At 41.5% G+C, this 26175-nt stretch overlaps 1 protein-coding gene across 1 annotated transcript; it reads left to right on the forward strand.

Annotated features, from left to right (window-relative positions):
- Positions 1-18730: 18730 nt before the first annotated feature.
- On the forward strand, positions 18731-25910 carry CXCL13 (C-X-C motif chemokine ligand 13). The gene is made up of 4 exons (XM_059397194.1): positions 18731-18849; positions 20426-20558; positions 24664-24741; positions 25030-25910. Exons 1-4 carry the CDS (start codon positions 18786-18788, stop codon positions 25082-25084), a joined length of 330 nt encoding a protein of 109 aa, XP_059253177.1. The 5' UTR covers positions 18731-18785; the 3' UTR covers positions 25085-25910.
- The last annotated feature ends 265 nt before the right edge of the window (positions 25911-26175 follow it).

Genomic DNA, 26175 nt, shown 5'->3' on the forward strand with positions numbered 1-26175 from the left:
TGGGCAGAACTCCAAAAGAAATCACATGGTTCTTAGAAACCACAAAGACAAAGGAAGGTGACATAGGTGGAACGGGTGGTGGGATCAGGGAAGGTGTCCACGGGCAAGTCATGTTTGTCCCGTTAACTTCTATGAATCCTTTGCTTCTCCCCTCATAGCAAATGAGTGGGCGGGGGAGAGGGATGGAGAGAAGGAGGAGGCATTCCAGGCAGAAAAACAACAACCACCAGCATATAGGCAGGACAAAGAGAATACAGGGTGAGGCTAGAGAGATTGGACAGGATCTTCTAAGTCATTGTAAGAGTTCTGTTATTTATCCTAAAAGTAATAGTAAGGCATTGAAAGTTACATACAAGGGAGAGGACATAATCACATCAATTTTTCTAAATGGTTCTGTTGTACTTTGTGGAGGATTAGTACAAGAGCCATAGAAGAGAGAAGTCACAGTTAGTAGACTATTGACAAGGGTAGGTGAGAATTAATGGTCGCCAGAATCCACAGAGAGTTCAATAAACAGAAGAAGAAGGCATGTGGACTTTTGAGATACCTCCAACTTTCAGAAAAATCTCGAGACTTTGTCACCATGCCCTCCAGACTCAAGACAAAAGTATTCATATCTAGGTCATGCTGAGGATACTGTTGCTCATGGTGTTGTCAGGGTTGGAGTTTTTCTTACGTAAGGAACAAAGGCTTAAAACACTTTCTTTCAGTTAAACAGAATAATCTGACTGTGACAGGCTCCCTCCACACTCCTTCCTGAGGTCAGAAGACCATGAAAGACTACAGATAGACTGGGGAGCTTGTTAGCAAAGCTACCTGAAGCCTTGAGCTAGAAGAACAAAAGTTTCTCTTGTGGTTCACTCTTGGTCCATCTGGACCACCTGGCTAGGTTTAGGCCCAAACCTCAGTCCTTTGAGAATTGGAAAGAGCTCAACGCAAATGCAAAATCCCACAGAGACACCTTTCCATTCTTTACCTGCAGACACATCTTCTCCTTGCTCCCTTGTTCCTGCCAGCTTTACGGTTTGACAAATATCTCAGTGTGACCACGGCTGAGCCCATTACTACAGACAGCGATGAAAAGATAGGAGAGCAAAGGATGCGGAAATAGTTTTCCCCCATGAACCCCTCAAGCTTTTCAGAATAAACTACTCCTTCCCTTTCGCTTCGTTTGCATTTCAATTAGGACTTTCTCTGCAGCACTTCTTGTGGGGTACTGAGGGGTCCTTTCCCTGGATCCCAGATGCGCTTGCAGTGAGGATATAAAAAGCTGTAAGGCTTTGTTGTTACTTCACCAGATTAAATTATGATGTTGCACTGACTAGGCCTCTGACTGGCAGAGAAAGCACTAGATGCTCATCCCCATCGAGGCTCTTCTCAGGCCGTATAGGAAGAACTTGGTGGAAGTAAGGAAGGCACTGAGGATAACTGTCTGTCTGAAATGTACTCTTCAAAGATGAGCTGGGTTTATTTGGTGTTTGCTGTGACTGTTTATCTGCTCTGTTTTGTTGGTTAGTGCAGGTTTTTGTTGCTGTTGTCTTAGATTTCAAGAGGCCCACCTGAAGGAGTTTGTGGTTCACCCTCTCCCTTCATTCCCACTTTCCTCCCTTAAAATTAAGTAAGTGGCAGCCATGGTAGGCACTAGAAAAATGAGCCAACGTTGCCACTGAAATTATTCTAGCTAAGGTCCAAAAATGAAGGGGCAAGGGGGTTTCATGATGGAGGTGCATCCCATGTCACTGATTGAAGACACTACATTTGAGCTTAGAGCCAACACACAGATGAATGGCATTGTTTCAAGGCCTACAGTAGCATTTAAACATTATTCCTCAGAATAAATGGTGACCAAAATAAATGGATACCCAGGATTTGTATCCCAACCACTGGCTAATACTTACCTATCCAGCTCTTTTGACCATTCAATACTTTTCAAATCACCTTGGTCTACTTGTCATTCCACCAACATGCCCTGTCTCAGTAGATGGTGGATGAAACCAGTGTGGGTTCAGAATAAGAAAGAAGGCCATTCCAGACCTTTTGTTATTTTATGTTAACATTGTTCCAACAGGTAGCGAAAAGAGAAAATATTCTTTCTTTGGTTGCTACCTGAAATCAAAATAATCTCAGAATTTGACAGAAAGAAAAGAAGATCTTTCCAGAGCTTTCTAAAAACCTGAATTATCTTTAGAAGATAAAATTTTAACAGTGTTGGAAAATTCACGGAAGAGAAGTGATGGTTCAGTTGGACTTTCTGAGGCACAAGAATGCCAAGGAATCACCTGAGCGAGAAGGAGAATTAGACCAGCCCACAATATCCAGCTCATTGACTAACTGAAGAATTCGTGGAGAGGGTATAATTGCTTGAAAGGAGAAGGACTTCCACCCCTTAGGCAAGTGAGGAGACAAGTAGGATATTCTGATCTACTGGCTTTACTCTAGGTTTTGCTTAATGGCAAGAGTAAAGAGATAGAGCAGACATTGCAATCCGAGCATTTAAAATTCAATTAGATCCCAAAGTTGCTTTAATGACAGCTATAACTTATACCTTTCCAGAACCTACTATATGCTCTAGAGACTCTTCCTTCTCCAAAGACTGCAAAGTGAAGACACAGAGCTGGCTGAGCACACTGTGTCGCAGTATGCCCAAGTCTCCCTGCAGGCTCTTCTAGAGGAGTGCTCGGAATCCCTCCTACAAAGTGGCTCACCAGAGCTGCATGTTCGGGACAGGATCTCTGACGGTGGGGCAATCGCTTTTCACTCTTTGCTTAGCAGCCAGATTTTTCTGGTTTCAGGGAAATAATTCTTTCTTCCAAGTGTAAATAGAGGACTGAGGCATTAGCTGCATGGGTGGGATAAGTTAGGGCACAGGGGAAGGTCCTGGGGCGGAGAAAAAGGAGAATCTAGACACCAATTAAAGATGGAGGGAGAATGAAGGATGGTGGTTAGACACCACAGCTCCCACGTACGAACTGCAGACCCCAGGGCAGCAAGTGGGGCTGATATGTGAAGGGGCGGGGGGACTCTGCGTCTCCAACAGGTGACAGATAATGGGAAACCGCACTGGTTCCTAGCAGCTTGAGGTTTCTTCTTCTGAGTCACTGCAATCAGCAGCCTAGTATTGAAAGTCTGAGCAGGCTTCCCTGCCTGGCTCTTTAAAAGTAAATGCAGCCTGGACTTCCTTGATTCTCAAGCTAGTCAACAGTGCACAGAACAAATCCGGTAAATCTGCTGCCTTAACTTGCCGAACCCATCAAAACAAGAAAAGGATGCTGTGTTGGAACATTCCCCTTTATTAACAAAAATTTCTAGTTTCATTTCCCACTACTTCCATCCCCTGCCCCATTCATTCACTTATGCATTCAGTCCGCAGAGGAACCAGGAGGTCCCATGAGCTTTCATTGAACAGCTCAAGTCACAGTGTGAGGAATACAAAACCGGAAGGTTTGACTTCCTCCTGCAGGAATTCACAGTCTAGCTAAGAATAATGTATAAAAATTATGTGTAAAAACACATGGTTGCATTCCTTAGGGTTGAATGCAATAATGCAGGGGCACTTCATACGACAGTGGCTCAAAGGAGGGAGAGAGGAATCTTGGCTCAAAGGAGGGAGAGAGGAATCTGCTTCGTTGGAATCTTCACAAAGGCTGTTATCTGTGCCGGGCACTGGGTTAAATACTTTAACTCCTTCAGCTCATCTATTCTCCAATGACCACCACTTCTTTTTAATTGACATATAATATGTTATTTGCTTCAGGGGTTCAGGTCTGCGAATCACCAGTCTTACAGAATTCACAGCACTCCCCATAGCACCTACACTCCCCCAAGTCCACAACCCAGCCACCCTATCACTAGCCCCAGCCCCCCAGCAACTCTCAGTTTGTTTCCTGAGATTGAGAATCTCTTACGGTTTGTCTCCCTCCGCAGTCCCGTCTTGTTTTCCAATGACCATCACTTCAAAGATTAGAAAACTAGAAAAAAAAAATGTTTTCTAATCTTTAACTTGTTTACAAGAAAACAAGTAACACACCCAAGGCTACGAATGGAAAAAGGAGCAGAACCAGGATTCCAGTTTCAGGTCTCTCATACTCCTCGGCCAGCTACTGATTGCAAGGACAGTGAGCACGAAAGGGAGCCAGGAAAGGGAGGGCAGCAGGGCAGACAGGCTGAAGTCAAGGACAGCTTCTGCTCCTGACTGTAGAGGGCACTAGATAGAGGAGCCAGCCCTCCTGACTTGCACAAACTCTTAACAGCATTCGTTACCTCTTTTTTACATCTGTTTCTGCTGCTTTCAAGGATGCTTGTGCCCACCTTCTCAGCCTCCTGACCGTTCCTAGAAGCCTTTGGAACAATTTGGGGCCCTAGCATCCGTGGCCAAGGGGATTTCTGTCCTGCTTCCTTTGTATGATGTTTATTTCCTCTTTTCACCCTCAGTAGATTCAGGAAAGAGAAAAAGTCTCTTTGGTTAAATGTTGCTACTCCTACATTAATTTTCCAAGAGGGCTGCTCCCCTCTATTTCCACCACTGTAGTCTTCATAGAAAAAGTTCCAGTGAACAAGCATATGTTACCATGCATTTGGGTACATACGTTCTTCTGCTGTTTCTTAAACCCACTCCCATCCTCTGGGGGGGGTCTAAGAAAACAATTCAGAATACTGGATCACTACCATTGGGGTGGCTGAAGAAGATTGGTCCCAAACCTCAGGGATTCTGGCCTCAAACCCGCTGCCCACCTCTGAGAATCCCTGTCCCAGCAACTAAGCTTCATGCTCCAGTCACCTTGGTTCAGCCCGAGAGCCGGTTCAGCTGTATTCATTACCGACAACACGGATGTCTCCTGAGAGAGCACACCAGGAGGATTATTTAAAATCAGTGATCTCTTATTGTCCTTGGCATGTGTAGACCTCACAAATGGAATTTCTCCCCAAAACTACCTACCTGGATATTCTGTCATTTAAGTTATGAGTTCACTCTGGCCCCAAAAGGGATCTAGGTCTCACCTCCGTTCTCTTCCTCTGCCCCCACTGACTCTCTTTCTCCAGGTCTTTTCCTAGGCTCTACTCACCGCCAACCTACCTGTCTCAAACAGAGAGAAGTGAGAGCCAAAATGAGCAGTCCCATAGAAATCACTGCTCACTACCCTTAAAACCACTAAATGAAGTAATGTATGCAAGCTAAACCCAAGGAGATGAGGTTAGAAAGTTCCCTTTTACAACTACCAGAAATGAAACTTATCCCCCATGGTTGAAGCAATTTCCTCTGAGCCACTTCTATTTTCAGTCTGTCTAAGTTTCTATTTAAGGCTCCCGTGGCTGGAAAGGCTACAGATTCTTATGGACCATATACATTTTGTACTTTACAGAAGTGCCCTCAGGGGCCTTGCTTTGATGGCAGGAGGGGTGGAGGAAATTGTTGAAAGTTCTATCAAAGTTCTTCTTCCTGACCCCAGGGCCAAAGAGCAAGCCCTTGGCATGGAGGTGACATTGGGCAAATGTTTGAGGAAGATCGTTTGCTTTACTAGAGTCACTGAGAGACTTTGAAAGATGTTCATGTTTTCAGCTGAAACTGTGGAAAGGCTCAGATTCTCTAATTGTTCCTTTTCCATCAATTCAACCTTGGAAGTTTGGAGGAGGTTCATTCAGTACAATAGACAAAGCATAACACACTGCGTGTGCCTGTATCAGAAGGCTGATGCCACTCTGCTTCACCCTTCCGTCCCCCTCAACACCTGCACAGACAGTCCCCACACTCACATCTCCCGTCCACCAAAAGTTCACAGCCCGTGTAAATTTTCTCCATGACCGAAGTACGTAGAAGATGGTTTTTACGAACGTGTGATCACAGCTCCTTGGGGGTTGCAGGGAACTTCCAAGTCAGAGACCTTTGCATTGAGTGGCTCCAGGAGATGGTAAGACATATTTTGAATTCAGAAGAAAATAACCTTCAAATTTATATATAGATTGCTATCCCCTTACTATGCACGTCTGAAATGTCCTTTTGAGGATGTGTCTTCTTTGTCTTTAGAATCCAGTTTCCACAGAAGAGAGGAACAGTCAAAGGTAAAACAGAGCCTTTGCCTTCCAGCAGAGCAGTGTGTGGGCCAAGGTCAAAAGTGCTTATTCAAGCCGCCATCCCACTTCAAAGAAGCTGATGGTTGTGGGGGAATCACAGAGGCAATTTACGGGAAGTTTGAACTCTTTACTCATTTCAGCCAATACGAGTGTTATTCCTTTTTCTTAAAAAGATAAAATAAAATAAATGCCTTTAAATAGAATTGTATTTGGCATAATAATTTAATAAGTTAAACACAGTACCAAAATGTTAATCATGAGCTTACCTCCAAAAGACCTAAAGAATGCACTGTCCATGGTTACAAGTCACATTGTAATTCCTGCCTTTTCTGCTCCTGGGTTTAAAACCAAACAGCTAAGATCAGATCTGTTGGCACGGCAGTAGCCCACGAATTATCCCCTCTCCTACAAAGATGTCCCACACTAATTCTGTGGGACAGGATCAGGGGCATTCTAAATTCAGGGGGTTTAGAATGAGTGCAATTCTCTTCTCCAAACTCAAGTGTAGGGCTGGTGCTTTTGTTTTGTGACTATAAAGATCTTGTTGTTTTGTTTTGTTTTTTTAAAGATTTTATTCCTTTGTCAGAGAGAGAGAGAGCACAAGCAGGGGGAACAGAAGGCAGAGGGAGAAGCAGGCTCCCCGCTGAGCAAGGAGCCTGGTGGGGGATGTGGCCGACTGAGCCACCCAGGCATCCTGAAAAAGCTTGTTAAAAACTTTACATGCCACGTGAATTTTTTCTGTAAGAAAGCCTACACTATTTATGGCTGGTATCACCATACTAGAATGGCTCTCAAACTTTACCAAGACTCAGAAGTCCCTGAGGAGGTTTTTTTTTCAACTGAGATATAATTGACATATAACATTGTATAAGCTTAGAGCATACAATGTGGGGCACCTGGGTGGCTCAGTTAAGTGTCCGCCTTCAGCTCAGCTGGTGATCTTGGCGTCCTGGGATGGAGCCTGCGTGGGGCTGCTTGTTCAGTGGGAAGCCTGCTTCCTCTCTCCTTCTGCCTTTCCCCTTGTCCGTGCTCTCTCTCAAATAAGTAGATAAAATCTTTTTAAAATTTTTTTATTATTATTTTTAAAGATTTTTGTTTATTTATTTGACAGAGATCACAAGTAGGCAGAGAGGCAGGCAGAGAGAGAGGAGGAAGCAGGGCCCCTGCTGAGCAGAGAGCCTGAGCTCGATCCCAGGACCCTGAGATCATGACCTGAGCTGAAGGCAGAGGCCTTAACCCACTGAGCCATCCAGGTACCCCCAATAAAATCTTTAAAAAAAAATAAAATAAAGTGTACAATGTGTTGATTTGATCAACTTATATATTGCAAAATGATTACCATAGCTTTAGGTATACCTCCAACACATCACGTAATAATCGTTTCTTTTTTTGTGTGTGATGCGAACATTTTTTTTTTTTTAAGATCTAGTCTCTTAGCAGCTTTCAAGTATAATCACAATACTGTTAACTATTATTAATATGTTATGCATTATTAGGTCTCCAAAACCGGGGGAGCTTATTAACCATACAGCTTTTCTAGTCTGATCCCCGTAAATTTGGGTCCAGTAAGTTGGACTCTGGAATCCACAGGGGTATAGGTCCCCCAAATGGTCCTGACACCCAGAGAACCCAGGCCATACTTCACGCAGCCCTGCACCGGCTTTCTACCCATGTCATTTGTCAATCTGTCCTTCATGCCGGCAAAGTGCCTGACAACTCGTGTCCCCCAAGACACACAATAGGATATTTCCCCAAAACAAAAAATTTGTAATGCTGGGCAGCTAAATGTGTATTATGGTATGGTTGGCTCCACTTTAAGTAACCCAGAAAGGTTAATAACTTATAAACAAGTGGGCAAAGTTGTCATTTTAACTCAGGTCTTTCTTCTCTCTAGACCCTCTCTTTAGGCACTATTCTTTCATCATTTCCTTGGGTTCGGCTGGTCTCAGGCACTCTTTGTCAAGCCAACAAGATACATTTTTGACCAGAGATTAGCAGAAACTGAAAGCTTACACCATTTCCCTGATCGTGTTTTGAATCATTTGCTAATAAAACAAAACTAAGTACATCTTAAGCATTTTAAGAGCCGATTAAGCTTGAAAGGGTAGAGAGAATCACCTCCAATTTACAGTAAGAAGGAATAATAACCATTGCCTCACGTCATCTTGTCATGTCCCGTAAGTACCCCCATTGGGAGTCATACCAGAGGTGGAGATCTGTCACTGTGTTGTCATGAGGATAAATGAACATTCCCTTGAGACCCAGGTTTCCAAAGCCAAGCTGATAAATTCATGTGGCTTTGAGGAAGTCAATCTCAGGAACTAAAATCAATGGAAATACATCAATGAAGTGATGAAGTTAGTAAAATACCTTCAATTTCAAAATCATGTTGTAGTCTGTAAAACACTTTCACATACATACATTTCTCTTATCACCCTCATGTAGACAGACTTTATTCCCTTTCTGCAACTGAGAAAATTTGGAACTCAGAGTTTAAGTAGTCAACTCCAGAAAACAATGAGCTTCCAAATCTAGATCTCCTGATCCCAGTGAAAACATTGATTTCCAGTGAAACCATTTGAAGGCAAACGTTGTTCTTGTACAAAGGAACACACACCGCAGTGGTATGGCAGCCAAAAAGCTCTGATTTCACCTAGTAGAGGGGAAAGAACACCAGGGCTGCCCCAGACATGGCAGCAGACACAGGAGCCTACTACAGTGAGCCAAAGAAGGAAAGAGAGGTGGACTCTTAGACAATGGGCTTCAGGTCCACGGAGGCCCAGACTCTCCTTCTGCCTAGAAACCCTGATATGCAGAGCTACTCCAATGCCTTAAGCTCAGGGAAAAGGACCTGGTAGTACTACTTCTATGGAGGACAAGATTGTGAAAGCCAGTTTGTCTCCTCCACAAACGGGGTAACAGGCAAAATGTTGAGACAGGGGCCAGCTCAAGGCTTCCACTGAGACTTGCACTGATGAGCAAAATCATCCATTTTGTCATTACAGTAGCGAGTAGTGGCAGAGCTCAGAAACTTCCTTCTGGACATCCACCCATGGAGAGCAGCATAGCTCACCCACGCTTCTGCTCAGATGAGTGTCAAGGCACAAAAGAAACACTCCATGTCATGGATCCCAGGGACAGGGCTCTGGCTCTGTTGACGGGCAGCTGGGCAGGGCCCATGGCGTGCTAAGGCCGGTGAGCTCTGACTGTTCATGAATCGCCAACTCCACATTCTCTGACCTTATATGGGTAGCAAATGCCACAAGTCAGAAATGACTATTTCCCGAAAGCTGGTTTTAAAACATTTACCAGCACATTTTTTTAACCAATGAAATGAAGCCTTTTTGTACATCACTGGGGAAGATTGATCTATGGACATGACTCTCAAATTTCTGTTCACCTAATTCAGTCTGGGCAACTGCTCCTTTTGAGTTTTCTACTGAGATCTCTTCTACTTCATAATTAAGATGAAAAATTGTACTAGAACTTTTCAATCACCTTGAGTAAAAGTAATGCTAGTTTGGGGGCACCTTGGTGGCTCAGTTGGTTAAGAACCTGCCTTTAGCTCAGGTCATGATCTCAGAATCCAGGGTTTGAGCCTTGTGTTATTCTCCCTGCTCAGTGGGGAGTCTGTTTCTCCCTCTCCCTCTGCCTCCTCCCCCATGTCCTGCTTCTGTAATCTCTCTCAAATAAATAAATAAAAGCCTTAAAAAAAAATAATGCTAGTTTGTGTTTTTAAACTGTAGGCCAGTACAGGTTGCCCTTAGAAACTCAAGTGCATGCAGTGAAGGTGTTATATTTTGGGGTGACTTTCACACAGCATGGGCCATACCTTTTTTTATTGCACATTGCATAATGCCTGACATACAGTAGACACTCAATTGTTTGTTCATTTGAAGGCTTGAACAGAGCAAAGATAGTGATTTAGTTCACACATGGATCCTAAATAAAACTGAACCATAGAAGGAGGTCTAATAAGCTTTTCTTTGTTCATGACTCACAGGAATGCTGCATAAAAGTGTGAAAGCCACAGCTTTTGACTATAAATGTAGCCATGTATGTACTGATATTACACTTCTAAAACTTTGACCTGAAGTCTATGTGCCTTCCACCCACCACCCCCAAGAAGTACCCTAGTGGTTTCTGGGAGATGTATAACAATACTGTCCGTGATTTTTTGTTCTGGCTTTCTTGCCAGGACCCGTCACAGCTGTCCTGCAGAGCCTTCTGAGGATGCTGCTCTGCCAGCCTGAACCTTCAGAGACTCAGAGCTTTACTGCTATCTTCAGCACAGTGAGCAGAAATGGCCTCTACCCAGTTCTATGTCCCACTTCCTAAGACAAAGTCTTCTGGACTCCAAATAAGCATGTTTCTGTCCAGAGATTTTATCACACAGTGTGTGCTCGATTTGGCATTCCAACAATCTATTCATGGTCCCAAATAGTCTTTTAGCTTGGGTGGGGATGGGGAATTGACTATCCCATGCTACTTCTTTATGGATTTTGTCATACTAAAAAAATAAATAAATAAAAAGCCTTCACTGAACTAGAACAGATAATCTTAAAATTTGTATGGAACCACAAAAGATTCTGAAGAGCCAAAGCAATCTTGAAAAAAAGAACAAAAATATTCCACTGGGTAGAGAGGTTAGAAATAAACCCATGCTGGGGCGCCTGGGTGGCTCAGTGGGTTAAGCCTCTGCCTTCGGCTCAGGTCATGATCTCAGGGTCCTGGGATCGAGCCCCGCATCGGGCTCTCTGCTCAGTGGGGAGCCTGCTTCCTCCTCTCTCTCTGCCTGCCTCTCTGCCTACATGTAATGTCTGTCTTCAAATAAATAAACAAAATCTTTAAAAAAAAAAAGAAAGAAAGAAACCCATGCTTATGTGGTCAACTAAGCTACATAAAGGAAGCAAGAATTTACAATGAAGAAAAGAAGTCTCTTTATTAAATAGTCCCGGGGAAACTGAACAGCTACATGCAAAAGAATGAAACCGAACCACTTTCTCACACCATACACAAAAATGAACTCAAAACGGATTAAAGATCTAATAAGAGACCTAAAACTATAAAACTCCTAAAAGAAAACCTGGGCTGTAATCTCTTTGACACCAGCCTTAGCAGCGTTTTTCTAGTTCTGTCTCCTGTGGCAAGGGAAACAAAAGCAAAAATAAACTACTGGGATCACACCAAAACAGAAAGCTTTTGCTCAGTGAAGAAAACCATCAGCAAAATGAAAAGGCAACGCACTAAATGGGAGAAGATATTCCAAATGATATATCTGATAAGAGACTAATATCCAAAATATGTAAAGAACTTATAAAAATCAATACCAAGAAACAAATAATCTTATTAAAAATGGAGAGGAGACCTGAATAGACATTTTTCCATACAGATGGGCCACAGACACTTGAAAAGACACTAAATATCATTAATCATTAGGGAACTGCAAATCAAAACCACAGTGAGATATCATGTCACACCTGTCGGAATGGCTGGGTACCCAAAGGACAAGAAAGGAAGCATCAACAGGGGTATAGAGAAAAGGGAAAGCTCGAGCTCTGTTGGTGGGAATGCAAACCAGAGCAGCCACTGTGGAGAACAGTGGGACATTCCTCAAAAAATTAAAAATGTAAATAATATATGATCCAGTAATTCAACTACTAGGAATTTACCCAAAGAAAATGAAACTATGAATCCCCAAAGCTAGACTTACCCCTATGTTTCTTGCAGTGTTATTTAAATAGCCAATACACAGAAGCAATCCAAGTGTCCATCCATAGATCGATAAAGAAGGTACACATGCACACACACACACACACACACAATGGAATATTACACAGCCATTAAAAAAATGAGATTTTTGCAATTTGCAACAACATGGATGGACCTAGAGGGTATTACGCTAAGTGAAAGATGTCCTAGACGGCAGGAAAACAATCATCAATATAGTAGAGTCAAGGGTATTGGGGAAATTTTTCTTCATTATATACCAAAAAGTTGGGAGTCCACAAAAACATGTTCTACTTAGAAGTAGAATTCTAAGTGCCCAATTCTAAGCTTCAAAAATATCCATGTTCCATTTCTAGTCCATCTGTTTCGATTTATTGAGAATAAATTGAAATAAGGCTATTGTAGTAGAACTAGAGGAAAACATTTAAAACATTCAGATGCTGCCAGTGAGGAAGGGAATATTAATTTAGAACACAAAATTGGAGTCTCTACCGAAGATGTTAAACCTGTGGACTTCAGACCCCTATGGAAGGCAGGGTGATCGCACAGCATCCTCAAATCAACCTGAAAAGTTGAGTGGGGAGCAAGGGAGTAAGGAAAGATAAAACTGAAGTGAAGGCCAGGATCTCAGTAAGGACTTAGCCGCATAAGGACAATGAGAAGCTTTGGGAGCAGACCAATGAGATGATCGGGTTTATGCTCTGAGAAGATGACTGACCGGCTACAGCGTGAGAACAGATGGAAGCAGCGACAGGAAGCGAGCGGCGGGCAGCTCCCCCTGCCATGGTCTGACCACCGGCGATGGTAGCGTAGCACAGGAGGGAGCCGTGAGAGTGAAGAACAGTGGACAAAGCCAAGGCACTTTAACATACACAAGTGGCAGCTCCTGGAGAACACGATTAAGGGAAATAAAGGAAGGATGACTTACTGGCTTCTGAGCAATGGGGCGGGTGATGAGCTCTTTCACTGAGACTGGGGATGCTGCAGGTGGAGCAGATTTTGGAGAAACTAAGTTCGGTTTTGAATATGATGGGTTGAAGAGACCTAAGAGGCCTCAATGAAGAAATGACCAGTAGGCTGTTGGATAGACACCGATGTGAGTGGACTTCCCTCTAAATCTGAAGCAGGGAAAAGACGTGCTTGCGGAGGGAGAGGGCATCCAACGAGAAGAGGAGCTTAAGGAAGGTCGGGTTGGACAAAGGGAAGACGTCGGCAAAGCAATGTGAGGCCAAGAGGACTGCGTGGGGGCACCTAAGGTCTGAGGGTCAGAGGTTAAAAAAGAATGGAGTGATATGCCAAAAACTGTCAAAGGTAAACAGAGGTGCTCTTGCTGGAAAATTCGAGCGCTTTTATTGCTAATATGCAGGGCTCCAAGCAGGGATATAACATAAAGATCTGCTCAGTGACAAAAGCAAGTGATGAAATAATATGTATATTACGGAATTCGAGTGGAAGAAACAAGGCGACTGTTTGTTAATGTTCACAGTGCTGTGCTTCGAAAGGCTGGAAAATCGGACTAGGCTTCGGCATGGGTATGTGGTAGTCTCACTGCTTTCTGAAAACCTTCCGATGGTGGAAGGTTCACACCCAGCTCTGCGGAGGCCAGATGGGCTTGCCTGCCAGGGAACTGATGCATCTGATTTTGCAACCTTGGGGCCAGGAATTTGGATTTGGCCCAGAATTTGTTAGGTTATTTCAGATTTTTAGGGGTTTTTCTTCCCTCTGATTAACATGTAAGCCTAATCAAAAAATCTCAAAACTCCAAATATATCGTAAAAAACCAATAAACCAAATCAAGGAAATGATTTGAACGTTGAAATGATCATGCGACGCAGCCCTGCTCTGAGCACTGCAGTCTCCACCGGAGGCCAGGTCTCCCCCCGAGGCCAGGTCTCCCCCTTCCTGCAGGCCGTTTCCCTAAATCACGCGGGCCACCTAGCAGTCTTCTGGCAAATCGCCGTCCTAATAGGTAGGAAAGGCGTTCTGGGTTGGGGGCGGGGGGCGCTGTTTTTTGTTTTCTTACCAAATAGGAAAGGAGTTTGGGGCACATTTTAGCTTCATCCGGGATTCACTATTTTTGAGTTGAACTTGAACAAAACTTGCAATGTAAATTTAACTACCTTGGAAAAATACTTTTTCTGCAGATATGGGTCTTAAAACCATGCGAACCACAGACTTTTTCAAGCAATTCAGTTGTGATTAAACTGATGGCAAAAGGTAAGACACCCTCTTTGTAACACCTCAGTAAATTTGTAACTAATACAAACCTCCATGGGTATCTCCTTAGGGAAGTTAGATCAACATTTTTGTTGAAAGTGGATAAAAATAAAGTGAGGGTGATCAGTCTCAAAGAGGAACAGCTTTTTGACCAGAGGACCTTTAAACTCAAGGAATCATAAATGTCCAGTGCAAGCCTAAATAACATTTTAACTCATGTCAAGAGCTTGACTTACAAACTAAGCCAAAGTTGCTTCTTTAAAAAGATGAGTAAGATCTAGAGACCCACTGTACAACACTATACTTAGAGTCAAAAGTACTGTGTGGGACAAGTAAAAATTTGTTAAGAGGGTAGATCTCATGTTGTATTCTTAGCACAATAAAATAAAATTAAATAAAAATTAAATAAAATAGAAAAAATGAAAAACTAATACATTTTTGTGTTTTCACAAAAGTTAAAAAAAAAAAAATCTAACATTTATTGAGTGTTTGCCATTTGCCCAAACACTGGGAGTGCAGAGCACTTTCCTGGCACTGGGTTCCCTATAGAACTCTCTAAGAAGGTATTATAGTAATTAATGCTACTAATACATGAGGAGCCGAGCTCTTGAGGACCATAACAGGGCAAATAATTGCTGGAGGGGGATATAAACCTAGATGGTCTGGTTTTAGAACCTGAGCTCTTACCTGCCAGCAATCTATTGGAAGCAAGTAGATACAGATTTTCAGCAGGTTGGAACATTTGTTAATGGAATGCAGTAAGTCTATTTTCTACTTGAGTTGCTTTTTAAATGGCATAACAGAAAATGTTCTCAATTTGGTCAAAGTGACCTTTGTCTTACCTTCTGTTTTATTATGAACTACTTAAAAATATAAGAATCTTATCCTTTGATCATTTTTAACTCTATGATAGGTCCTCCGTTCAATACCTATCGGCTAGCTGGATCAGTAGATACTTTGGCCAGTTTGGCCACCTCTCTGTTTGAGTGACATTTCACTTTTGATATCTTGAGAGAGAACATCTTTCCATTGATGTCCCTCTGCATCGAGCTGCCAGTGGGCACGTTTCTCTTGTACACGCTGACTAAGGGATCTGTGCATCATACCCTATGCAGATGACTTGGGCAAACATTTCTCTGAAGACAATTTTGAATATGCATGTGGTTCATGTTCTGCTACCAGTGGTTCTCAGACTTTAAGGTGCATTTAAATCACCTAGGAATCTTCCTAAAATGACTTGAGATCCTGCATTTTCAACAACCTCTCAGATGAAGCTGATGGTGCTAGTCCGTGCACCATGAGTACTGAGGTGCTCAAAAATAGTTTTTCTTGGAATGTGGGGAGAAAACCTGGTCTATTTCCAAAGTCACAGGGAAAAACCCTCCCCATAATTTTCTCATTTTTCCTGTTTTTATATATCTGATCCTAAAAATCAGGTTATAAATCAAGTTGTGTGTTTTCATATTTTTTAAAGATTTTATTTATTTATTTGAGAGAAAGAGAACACACATGGTGGGGCGAGAGAGGGAGCAGAGGGAAGGGGGAGGATGAAGGGCAGAAGGAGATGGGGGCAGGGAGCGGGGGAGGCAGGCTCCCTGAAGGAGCCCCGCTGCTGGGGGCTCATCCCAGGACCCTGGGATCATAACCTGAGCCAAAGGCACACACTAAACCAACTAAGCCAGCCAGGCACCCCATGTGTTTTTATGTTTTTAAACAAAGTTATCTGTAAGAGTTATTTTAAAAATAAAATCAGCTTGGGCCCTAAATCCATCCATTCATTTTTTTTTTCTTGAAATCAGACTCTTTGCAGTTTTTACCCCCGCTATAAAAGAGATCATGGGGAGTCATACTTGAAACTTCTAGCTACCAGAGAGCTGCCCAACCTCCAATTCTACCTTGGGGATGGCAGGGTTAAGACTCCTTTCGTCAGGATAAGCAAATCCAGAATTCAGGGCATTAAAAGGGCCAAAAGCAAACTTTAGAATTGCTCTGGAATTAGCTCCTTGACTCAGTGGTCCTATGTTTAGCAAGAGCCAATGGATGAATTTCCTATATTTACTCGGAGTCCTCTTTCGGGTACCTCTGCCACTATGCTCTTCCTGTTGTCATCAGCGTCACTCAGTTTTGCTCTAACAAGGAAATATACAGTACATATAGCAGAGGCAAATGTAAAACTGCTACACTTGGTTCCCAAGTTCAAATCGCACATGATGCATTGAATGAAACATAGAAATTGGCCATTTTCAAAAGAAACAAATTTCATTGCTTACGTACTAAATATAATTGACCAGAATAATGTTATCCAATCTAGGAATACATCAATAGAAAAATAGTCCCTAGGACAAAAGAGGTAATGGGCTTCCTCTAGTTGGCATTGGCAAAGCCTTACTTGGGGTACTACGGTGGTTAGATGTGTGTGTGCATGAGTTTGTGTGTATGTGTGTGTGAGTCAGCAAAAGTATGGGAGGGCAAAAAGGAAGCAGTCATGACTTAGGAGAAACAATGAAAAAGACCCAACAGATTTCAAAAAGATAAACCATATAGTGGTTTATCTTTTTGAAGATAAGTAATGGAAAGAAGAAGTTGAGAGAACTTCAACGTGCATTATAAGTTAAAGGACTTAGAGATATTTACCTTTGAGATGTGTACATGTGGGTTTTAGAGTGGAAATTAATTAAGACCTTGTTGATGATGGATGGACAGATGGATAGTTAGATGGACAGATGGATGAATGGACAAACAGGCAGGTTATCTCTTGAATATATTAGATGTGTCAGGCACTCTACCAAGAACTCTACATGTATTGTATGATTTCATTCTCCAAACAATTCTCTAAAGTTAGTGTCATCCCCATGTGAAAACTGGTAAATATAAGGCACAGATAAATTAAATGACCTGTCCAAAGTCAGTGACTGGGAGACTCCATAGTTCGTGCTTTTAACCTCTAACGAGGGAACCACGGAGTTCCACTGCTCAGATCGCCCTTAAAGAAATAACATGCTGGCCAGCCTTGAGAAATATAGTTAGCTGACAGCCTCCAGCTGTTAACGTCCCCGGGATCTGTTTGCACATTCTACCAGACACCATTCTGTTCCAGAGAAGTCGCAATGACTGAGCAGGGCAGGGGTGGTAGGGCCTGGATATTTCTGCCCATTTGGGGGCTCTTGTAATAGTCTTTTCTCAGGATATCCCCATTAGGTTGTCACAGACTTTGTGGGATCAGCACTGCAGGCTGAGGCTCTCCCTGCCCACCTGTGCTCCTCCCCTATTTTATCTATGACAGGAGTCACTCCGAAAAGAAGTTTCTTTTACTCTAACATCATTTCAGCATCTGCTTCCTGAGGGACCCAACTAGCACTCACTGTGTCTTCAAATATTTGGGGTGCTATCATATGAAAGAGCATTTAGAATTGTTTTCATATGGTGATAAGGGGTTAAAGTAGGAGAAACCGACTGAACTATTAAGGAAGTAGCTTTCACAAATGCATACGGAGAACTTTCTAACTAGATTGGTGTGGTGCAAACATTGGGATAGACTGCCTCAACACTGATGAGTTTTCAGTCACTACAGTCATTGAGGCCAAGAGAACTGCTTATTGTAAGGCTGTGTGACATCACCACAACCCCCACCCCACACACCACAGAGCATCTGAGACGCTAAACATCTACAATGCTAAGTGAGTAGCAAAAATCAAATTGTTTAGGAAGCCACACCAGGAAGCCCAAACTTCTGATTTTTCAGTGGTTCAGTGGGTCTGGTTTCCTAAATCCACACCTGTACACTCCTAGGACATCCCAGTGGTAGTCCAGGCCAGACCTCCATTACCCACGTCCCCTTCTCTCCTTCCTTCCTTTCCTCCTTCCTTCCTCTTCTTTCTTTCCAATCAGAGAGCTCCTAGCAAGGGAGCTAAGGCTATGGGCTCATTGTCCCCACGGTCTATTTTGCAGGATCAAAACCAAACTGCCCATATGCTTTGTTAAGCAAACTGTGATATTCTCTTTGGCGTCTGATGAAATTTCATGACACCCTCCACTAACACCTGGCTTTCAAGCTCAAGAACCTGTATCCCAGAGACGGAAAGACCCTCTTCCTCCAAGCTGTTGCCCCCTTTCTTCATCAAGACACAGGCACACCAGTGAGGGGACACACACTTGCTCCTTCCCAGATTTCCATAATGGCCGAATTACATACATAATTACAGATTTCAGATAATAAAATAAAAGGTGTGAAATTCTGATAGGAAAACAGTAACCTAGTCAGCATGGGAAGATACTTACTGAGCACCTGCCAAAGGCTAGATAGCCTCTCTTACAGGGCACAAGGGTGTGCTCGACAGGGTCCCTCATTTCCAGGAGCAGTATTCAATGTCATTGAGAAGCCTGCTGACCCTCCACTAAGAGAAGCAATCGAAGCCATGTTCCCAGATAGCGATCCTAAAGACAATGCTGTGGAACCACCAGTCTGATGTCTTTTCCCTTTCTCTCCACCCCAAATTTCTGCAGTATCCCTACCAGTTACAGTCTGCATTTTCAAGAAATATTTCATTATAGTTATAGTGCTCTGAAGCCGATTCGTAAAATTTGCAAGGGGAGTTCAAAAAAAGCAAGCTCAGCAGTATTTGGGGACTTTTAAAAATGATGACACAGCTGACCTATTGGAGACAAAGACAGTGGGAGGGCTCTCACTGGCATAAATAAATAGGAGTCTTTGTGCTCAGAACCCACAGTTCAGACCCAGAGCTGAAGTCTGAACTCCACCTTGAGGCAGAATGAGGTTCACCCTGGGATCTCTGCTGTTCATGCTACTGGCCTGCAGCCTCCCTCCTGTCCATGGTGAGAACTTTCACATACTTTGTTACTGTGCTTTGTGCAGAAATAGTCTTCAGCTGTTTCTTTCTTTGCAATTAGAATATGGGGAGCGATAGGACTGGTCGGGGGTGGGGGGGACTACTCAACTGCTCCTAAATTTCTAAAAGTAAGGTGCTTAGAGATTTAACTCTTAGAGGCTAGAAGCAGGTATGTCCTTAAGATTCTTAACCACAGACGGAGATACTGAAGTCCTGCGTCCATGTGGCTTCTACTTGGTTTGTCTATTCCTGGTCCTTTTCAGACTCAGCTCTAGTAACTAACTCTTCCCATGTACATCTTCTTTGCTCCGCCTTTCAATTCTACCCCTTCTGACTAAACCTTTTATAGGTTTAAAGAGGTTTAAACAGGTTGGTCTCCTACAGGGAATGTTTGGCGTAATTTTATACGGCTAGCTCTGACGTGAACAATTGGAAGCACAACACGCGGACTGAAGTACATGCTTTCTGCAAAGAAGCAGACTTCCAAGTCCAAATGGGAAGCCTATGTTTGTATAAGTAGATAAATACCTAGTTGAAGTGATAAGTTTTTATACAGCTGAAGAAAGCCGAAGCATGTGCAGAATGATATGCTCTGTCCAGGTGTAAAAAACAAATTTTGTTTTTAAAGTGCAATGAATTGTTTTCCAGTTATTTTCTTCACGTGCTATTTTTATTCTTCAAGACCTTCACCTCTCTCTTCCTCCATAAAGCTTTCCCATCGCCCTGCCAAGGTCCTCTGTTCTCATCATGCAGTTTGGATCTTGGGTGTGAAATACAACATTCTGTGACATTTTAGTCTTTGTTCATGGGTTTCCTCCACCAAATTGTAAATGCCTTGATAGCCAGATCCCTTTTCTTTCAAATGCTTGTCAAACATGGTGGTAGACACTGCATTTAAAGAAGGTAGAATTCATTAAAATACATGAAATAGATTACTTATAAAAGTATTTAGTACAAATCACTGGTGTTGTTGAATAAAAATAGTCTTGAATTTTAATTATTGGCCTTTGGTGGGTAATGATTTGCAACTGATACAGAGGACCAACATATTACACAAAAGCAAAAGCTCTCTTCCATCGTATTTCTTTGGAGAGACAAGGGAGGAGGTGATTTGAGCATGATAAGAACCATCCTGTTACAGCTTATTATTGCTCGGGGGACACTGTAAGGAATTCATATCTTTGGTTTTTATGTGTTTGGAGCGAAGATCAGTTGACTTAACACTGTATTAATTATAACAGAGTTGTAAGTCCCCAGAGTGGTGGTTCTCAAATTTTATTATACAGACAATCGCCTGAGCACCAATATAAAACACTATCGCAAATTTCAATAGGTATTGTGTTTTTAGAAAGCTGATTTTATTTTATTTTTTGTTTAAAGTTTTGGTAGAAAATGTTTGAAAATAAGCCAAGACAAGCGGAAATACACAAACCAAAAGCATCTGGGTGAAAGCGTTGACTTGAAATTTTTAAATCTTCAAATGTACCATATGAAAGATTAGTAATTAAATTCAAGTTATGCATTATATGCCAAGGGATTAAGATAACTGCTTGTGTTTCCAGGTGTTCTGGAGGCCTACAATACAAACTTAAAGTGTAAATGCATCCAAGAGACTTCGGCCTTTGTCCCGGTCAACCACATTGACAAGCTTCAGGTCTTCCCTCCTGGGAATGGGTGCCCAAACAAAGAAGTCATGTAAGTTGCAGGAGAAAAAGTTACCTGATTCTTTTCTCCCCATGAAAATCAGATCAAATGTTGCCATAGAGTATATTTTTAGTATCACTGACATACAATGTTGCATTACTTTCAGGTATACAGCATAGTATTCTTATTCAAGAATCTCAAAGTGATTTACTTTGAGAGTTGCTTACAACTCTCAAGCTAATAATGAGACTCAGTAATATTTGTTAAATGTCTGTTTTGCCTCAGCCCTGAGCTAAGTGCCTTATGCACATTCACTCATCTTATTCGTTTAAGAGCCCTATTAAGTTATGACTACTGTTATCATTCCTCTACGGATGCAGAAACGGAGGCTTAGGAAGGTTCACTGACTGCCCTGAGGCGTACCAGTGGAAAGAGAAAGAACCAGGCCTCCACCCAGGTGTTTCCCCACCAAACCTCTTTTCTTTTCCACCAAATTCGAAGTGACTGCAAAAGCAGGCACTTTGCTCCCCAGAACTTAAAGAGCAAGAAAATAAGTATTCACAACAGTCCTTGGCCCGAACGTCTGTTTTTATGGAACTGTCCTTTAGCTTTAAGATCAACATAAAGAGTTAGGCTAAGGGGACAGTAGTGGCTGCAAGAAACTCAATAGGTATTTTCTTTTACTGAAGTGTCTTTTCTGTGACCCTTCCTTTTCAGTACATTTAGAGAAATCTGCTCATGCTTCTATCCTAGCATTTTCCAGAGCACATCAAATGAGAATTTACACATTCATGTGAAGCTCATAGTACAGTGTCTGGCACAGTAATAAATACAGTAGATGTTCAGTAAAAGTTAGCTGGGATTAATATACATTGCTATGTTGAAATAATCAGGTTTGTGGTTCTCTCTCTCTCTTTCTTTCACTCCCACCAGAAAATAAGTTTTTTATAGACAGGGATCAGAATTGTTTCTCTACTCCCAAAGCTTTATCCCTTACCTGGCATAGAATAGAGGTACAACTGATGTTGGATTGCTACATTTAATATTTTAAATAGAGCTCATAGATCTTTTGTGTTTAACTACTTGGAACTTTGGTTTCTCCTTCTTCCGTCTGTCTTTATGAACCAAGCTCCCACAATACCTTGAAGTATTAGGTGCAGCGTCTTGCTCAGGGTATTCCTGACTTCATTTTCATTAGCAGCCCTTCCCTTGGACTTCTTTAGACTTTAGAAATGTTTGTGAGCAGCAACTTTTGTTTGTCGCACTTCGCTTGTGTGCTTTGGGTCTCTCGCACTGGCTGGGTTCAACTTGTAAAAAGGAAATATGGGATATTAAAAATACGTATGAAAATCTTTCATTAAAAAGGCATTACACTTTCACTAATGTCTTCACCAATGAAGGTTCTAACTAAACCACAATTATTGTCCTCAAACTCAGAGAAGTCAGTGAGCACTGGGTGGTATATGCAACTGACGAATTGTTGAACACCACATCCGAAGCTAATGACGTACTATATGTTGGCTTATTGAATTTAAGTAAAAAAAACAAAAACAAAAAAACCCTTAGAGATGGCAAGTCTAGCCATGACCTACTGGGGAGCAGTTCCTCTGCCTGTGTAGAAAACTGAGACTCTCTCTCTCTCTTTTTAACTTTACTTTTTCAGTGCTCCAAGATTCATTGTTTATGCACCACACCCAGTGCTCCACGTAATACGTGTGCTCCTTAATACTCACCACCAGGCTCACCTAACCCTCCACCTCCCACCCCTCCAAAACCCTCAGTTTCTTTCTCAGAGTCCACAGTCTCTCATGCTTCATCTCCCCCTCTGATTTCCCCCAACTCACTTCTCCTCTCCGTCTCCCCATGTCCTCAGTGTTATTCCTTCTGCTCCACAAGTAGGTGAAACCATATGATAATTGACTCTCTCTGCTTGACTTATTCCACTCAGCATAATCTCCTCCAGCTTTGTTCATGTTGATATAAAAGTTGTGTATTCATCCCTTCTGATGGAGGCATAATATTCCATTGTATTTATGGACCATATCTTCTTTATCCATTCATCTGTTAAAGAGCAGCATCTTGGCTCTTTCCACAGTTTGGCGACTGTGGTCATTGCTGCTATGAACATTGGGGTACAGATGGCCTTTCTTTTCACTATATCTGTACTTTGGGGTAAATACCCAGTAGTGCAATTGCAGGGTCATAGGGTAGCTCTATTTTTAATGTTTAAAATTTTTATTTATTTTTTAATTTCTTTTCAGTGTTCCAGAATTCATTGTTTATGTACCGTATCCTTTAATTTCTTAAGGAATCTCCACACTGTTTTACAAAGTGGCTGCACCAACTTGCATTCCCACCGACAGTATAAAAGGGTTCCCTTTTCTCCACATCCTCTCCAACACTTGTTGTTTCTCATCTTTTTAATTTTGGCCATTCTAACTGGTGTAAGGTGGTATCTCAATGTGATTTTGATTTGAATCTCCCTGATGGCTGATGATGATGAACATTTTTTCATGTGTCTGTCAGCCATTTGTATGTCTTCTTTGGAGAATTGTCTGTTCATATCTTCTGCCCATTTTTTGACATGATTATCTGTTTTATGTTTGTTGAGTTTGAGCAGTTCTGTATAGATCTTGGATATCAGCCCTTTGTCTGTAGTGTCATTTGCGAATATCTTCTTGCGTTCTGTGGGTTGCCTCTTTGTTTTGTTGACTGTTTCCTTTGCTGTGCAGAAGCTTTTGATCTTGATGAAGTCCCGAAAGTTTATTTTCGCTTTTATTTCCTCTGCCTTTGGAGACATGTCTTGAAAGAGGCTGCTGTGGCCAATGGCAAAGAGGTTACTGCCTATGTTCTCTCTTTTTTTAATTACATTTCCTCTACCATGAGTCATCTCTCACCTCTCAACCTGAGGAAGTCTTGCACCCTAATTTCTTCTTTGTCAACTTCAATCATTTTGAAGTGACAAGAATTTGATTTTATATCTTCTCCCCAAATTTCTGTGTTTCTAAATTTTAATCAGATATAGGAATAAAGCTGGAAATTATGAGAAATTCATAGCAATTGGGATAAAAATCCAGATGGTCAGAAATCTATTTTCCATCATGAACTCAAAAACCAAATCAGAAGGTTCTGCCCAAGAAGCCAACAGTCCTATGACCTCGGACCTCTCTAAGATTCATTTACAAGAGTAGTTTCAAAGCTAGATGGCTGGATCCTTGCTATCTGTTATTTCCTAACTAAGGTAAATGTGAAGAAATTGCTTTGTTCAAAGTCCACCCCAAGAGAAAGCTGAGTGTCCCAGTTTGCTATCACCTGGGAACCTCATGTCTTCCAGCAAATGGAAAACATTTGACACTGCCCAGCATTTGATAACCATTCAGATCCTGCCCATGTAGAGTAGTGGCCATCTGATGGTGGGAAACATTCATTTGGATGCTGCTCTACCATTGCATTTGTTGTATAGTCTTAGACAAGTTATTTAAACTCCCTAAGCCTCAGGTTCCTCATCTGAATATAAGAACTAATAGTTCTCTAGCATAGGATTTGTGTGAACTTGAGGTAATTCATGCTATCTGCTGAGTATAGGGATTGACACATTACAAGGGCTCAATTGATATTAGCTAGTAATTATTATTGCTGCTTTTGCTGTTGTTGAATCTCTTAAAGCAGTGACAGCCTCACTAACTAGAGGTTCAACAAAATGCAGACATCACTCTCCCACATTAAATTTCATTGAATTTTTTTACAAATAAAATTTTCTAAGAGAGTGTTTTATGGTGTTTATTTCGTTCTCCCAAGCTCAGTGGACAAATACATTTCAAAGGCATTGTGATATAGATTTTGAAGTGAGCCAACCTTGGGGTCATTTATTTGGTCCACCTCCAACTCATGGAGAGACTGTCAACAGAGCATTAACCCCTGACACTTGAGATTCTATAAACCGTATCTATAGCTCCACTGGCTCATACACGACTTTTCTACAGATGTTTCCCTCCTTCTTCAGACCTCACACTACAAATCACCTACTTCAGATCCTAAACTGCCCACCTCCAATTTCACTTCACCGAGGAATATTTTTATACCCAGTTCTCCTTAAGCACAGGATTGACTAAAATGTAACACTGCTTTACTTTCATTTTTGTTTCTTTTTCCCCAGAGTTTGGAAGAAGAATAAGTCGGTTGTATGCTTGAACCCTCATTCCAAATGGACACAAAAATTAATAAAAATATTACAGTAAGTGAGGCATAACAAGAGTTTCCAGATTCCAATTTGTACAGAAGGGTTTCCTTTTAATGGGTAGTCAAAATGGAGACCATTTTAAATTTATGAGAAATTCTTAAGGCAAATATTCATTCTTCATTATTATTACTTTTCAAATGGGTGAGATTGACTTATTTCAGTGGCTCAATAAACTCAATTGGAAGCCAGTATGTACAATATTCCTTGTTTGAAATCTTTAAGGGAAAGCCAATTTCTAGTAAGTCTCTAAACATGACTCTCTTGTTTTTGTTTTTATTATAGAAGAAATGCTGCTTCAACTCGACCAGCTCCAGTGCTTAGAAGAAGGATGAAGTGATATCAATATCTGTACTAAGGACACCTGTATTCCTTCCTGAACCTGCTCTGGGTTTTAGTCTTGTATTTGGATGAATCTTTCCAAGAAAAAGAACATCCCCACATAAGCAAGCATGAGAGTATATGTAAAAATAACCCTAGAGCAGCTTATGGGGCCAAGTTGGGCTTTTTGAAAAATAAGGTACCCTGTATACTTGGGCTTTGCATTCTCATTCATCACAAAGGAAATTTCTTCGAGGATAGTTACTTAGTAATAAATCACATAGGTTTCTTTTAATAGTGTTATTAAAATAATAGCAATAGCAATAGTACTATTGCTTAGTGCTAAATTTTCCTAGAAAATAAGGTAATATGAGTTTAAATCTCAAGTCTAAACATGTGGCTTGAGTTAGGAAGGAAATGATGGAATTCACTTCAATCATTTTATACCATAAGAAAAGCAGACTTCCATAAAAGACTTGAAACCTGCCTGAGAAACCCACGGAACTTTATGAGACAGAGGGCTCTCATAGTTGATATCTTCCATGTAAAAGCTCTGTATTGACAGAAATGGGTTCCTACTTTTAATAGTTCTTTTATAAGATTTACTGTCATATGCAAAAACTAATAATATTCAATGATCCCCAGACTTAAATTCATAGAATACTCAGGAAAAGCATTTAAAAGCTGGTGTTCAGATGTTCTCTCTTTTATACATTTGCTTTGACAAATACTTTTTACTCACATCTTTTGCAGACTTTTATTTTCTTGCTCTCTGGTACCTGATTCTATAATGTTTCTTATTAATCTAATGCTTTTCAATAAACCTAAGTCAACATTTTACTTAATTATGAGCAACTCATTCTTAACAGAGCATTTGCTCAGATTTAGACATTCTCTGACTCATCACAATGAAAAGTAGGATTTCATCATACTGATTTTTATTTGTATGCTTGCCTTTTATAGATCTAAATTATGTGGCAGTGGGTGAGTGAAGCTGTTCCTAACATTAACACAGTGAGAAAATGCTTGACTATGAGAGTCTCTTTTCCTTGGTGTACTCATCATTATTTCTTCCAGAAATCTTCAAACTCAACAAAAACTATTTTCATA

This window comes from Mustela nigripes, chromosome 1 (genome assembly GCF_022355385.1).
Source record: "Mustela nigripes isolate SB6536 chromosome 1, MUSNIG.SB6536, whole genome shotgun sequence".
Taxonomy (NCBI): domain Eukaryota; kingdom Metazoa; phylum Chordata; class Mammalia; order Carnivora; family Mustelidae; genus Mustela; species Mustela nigripes.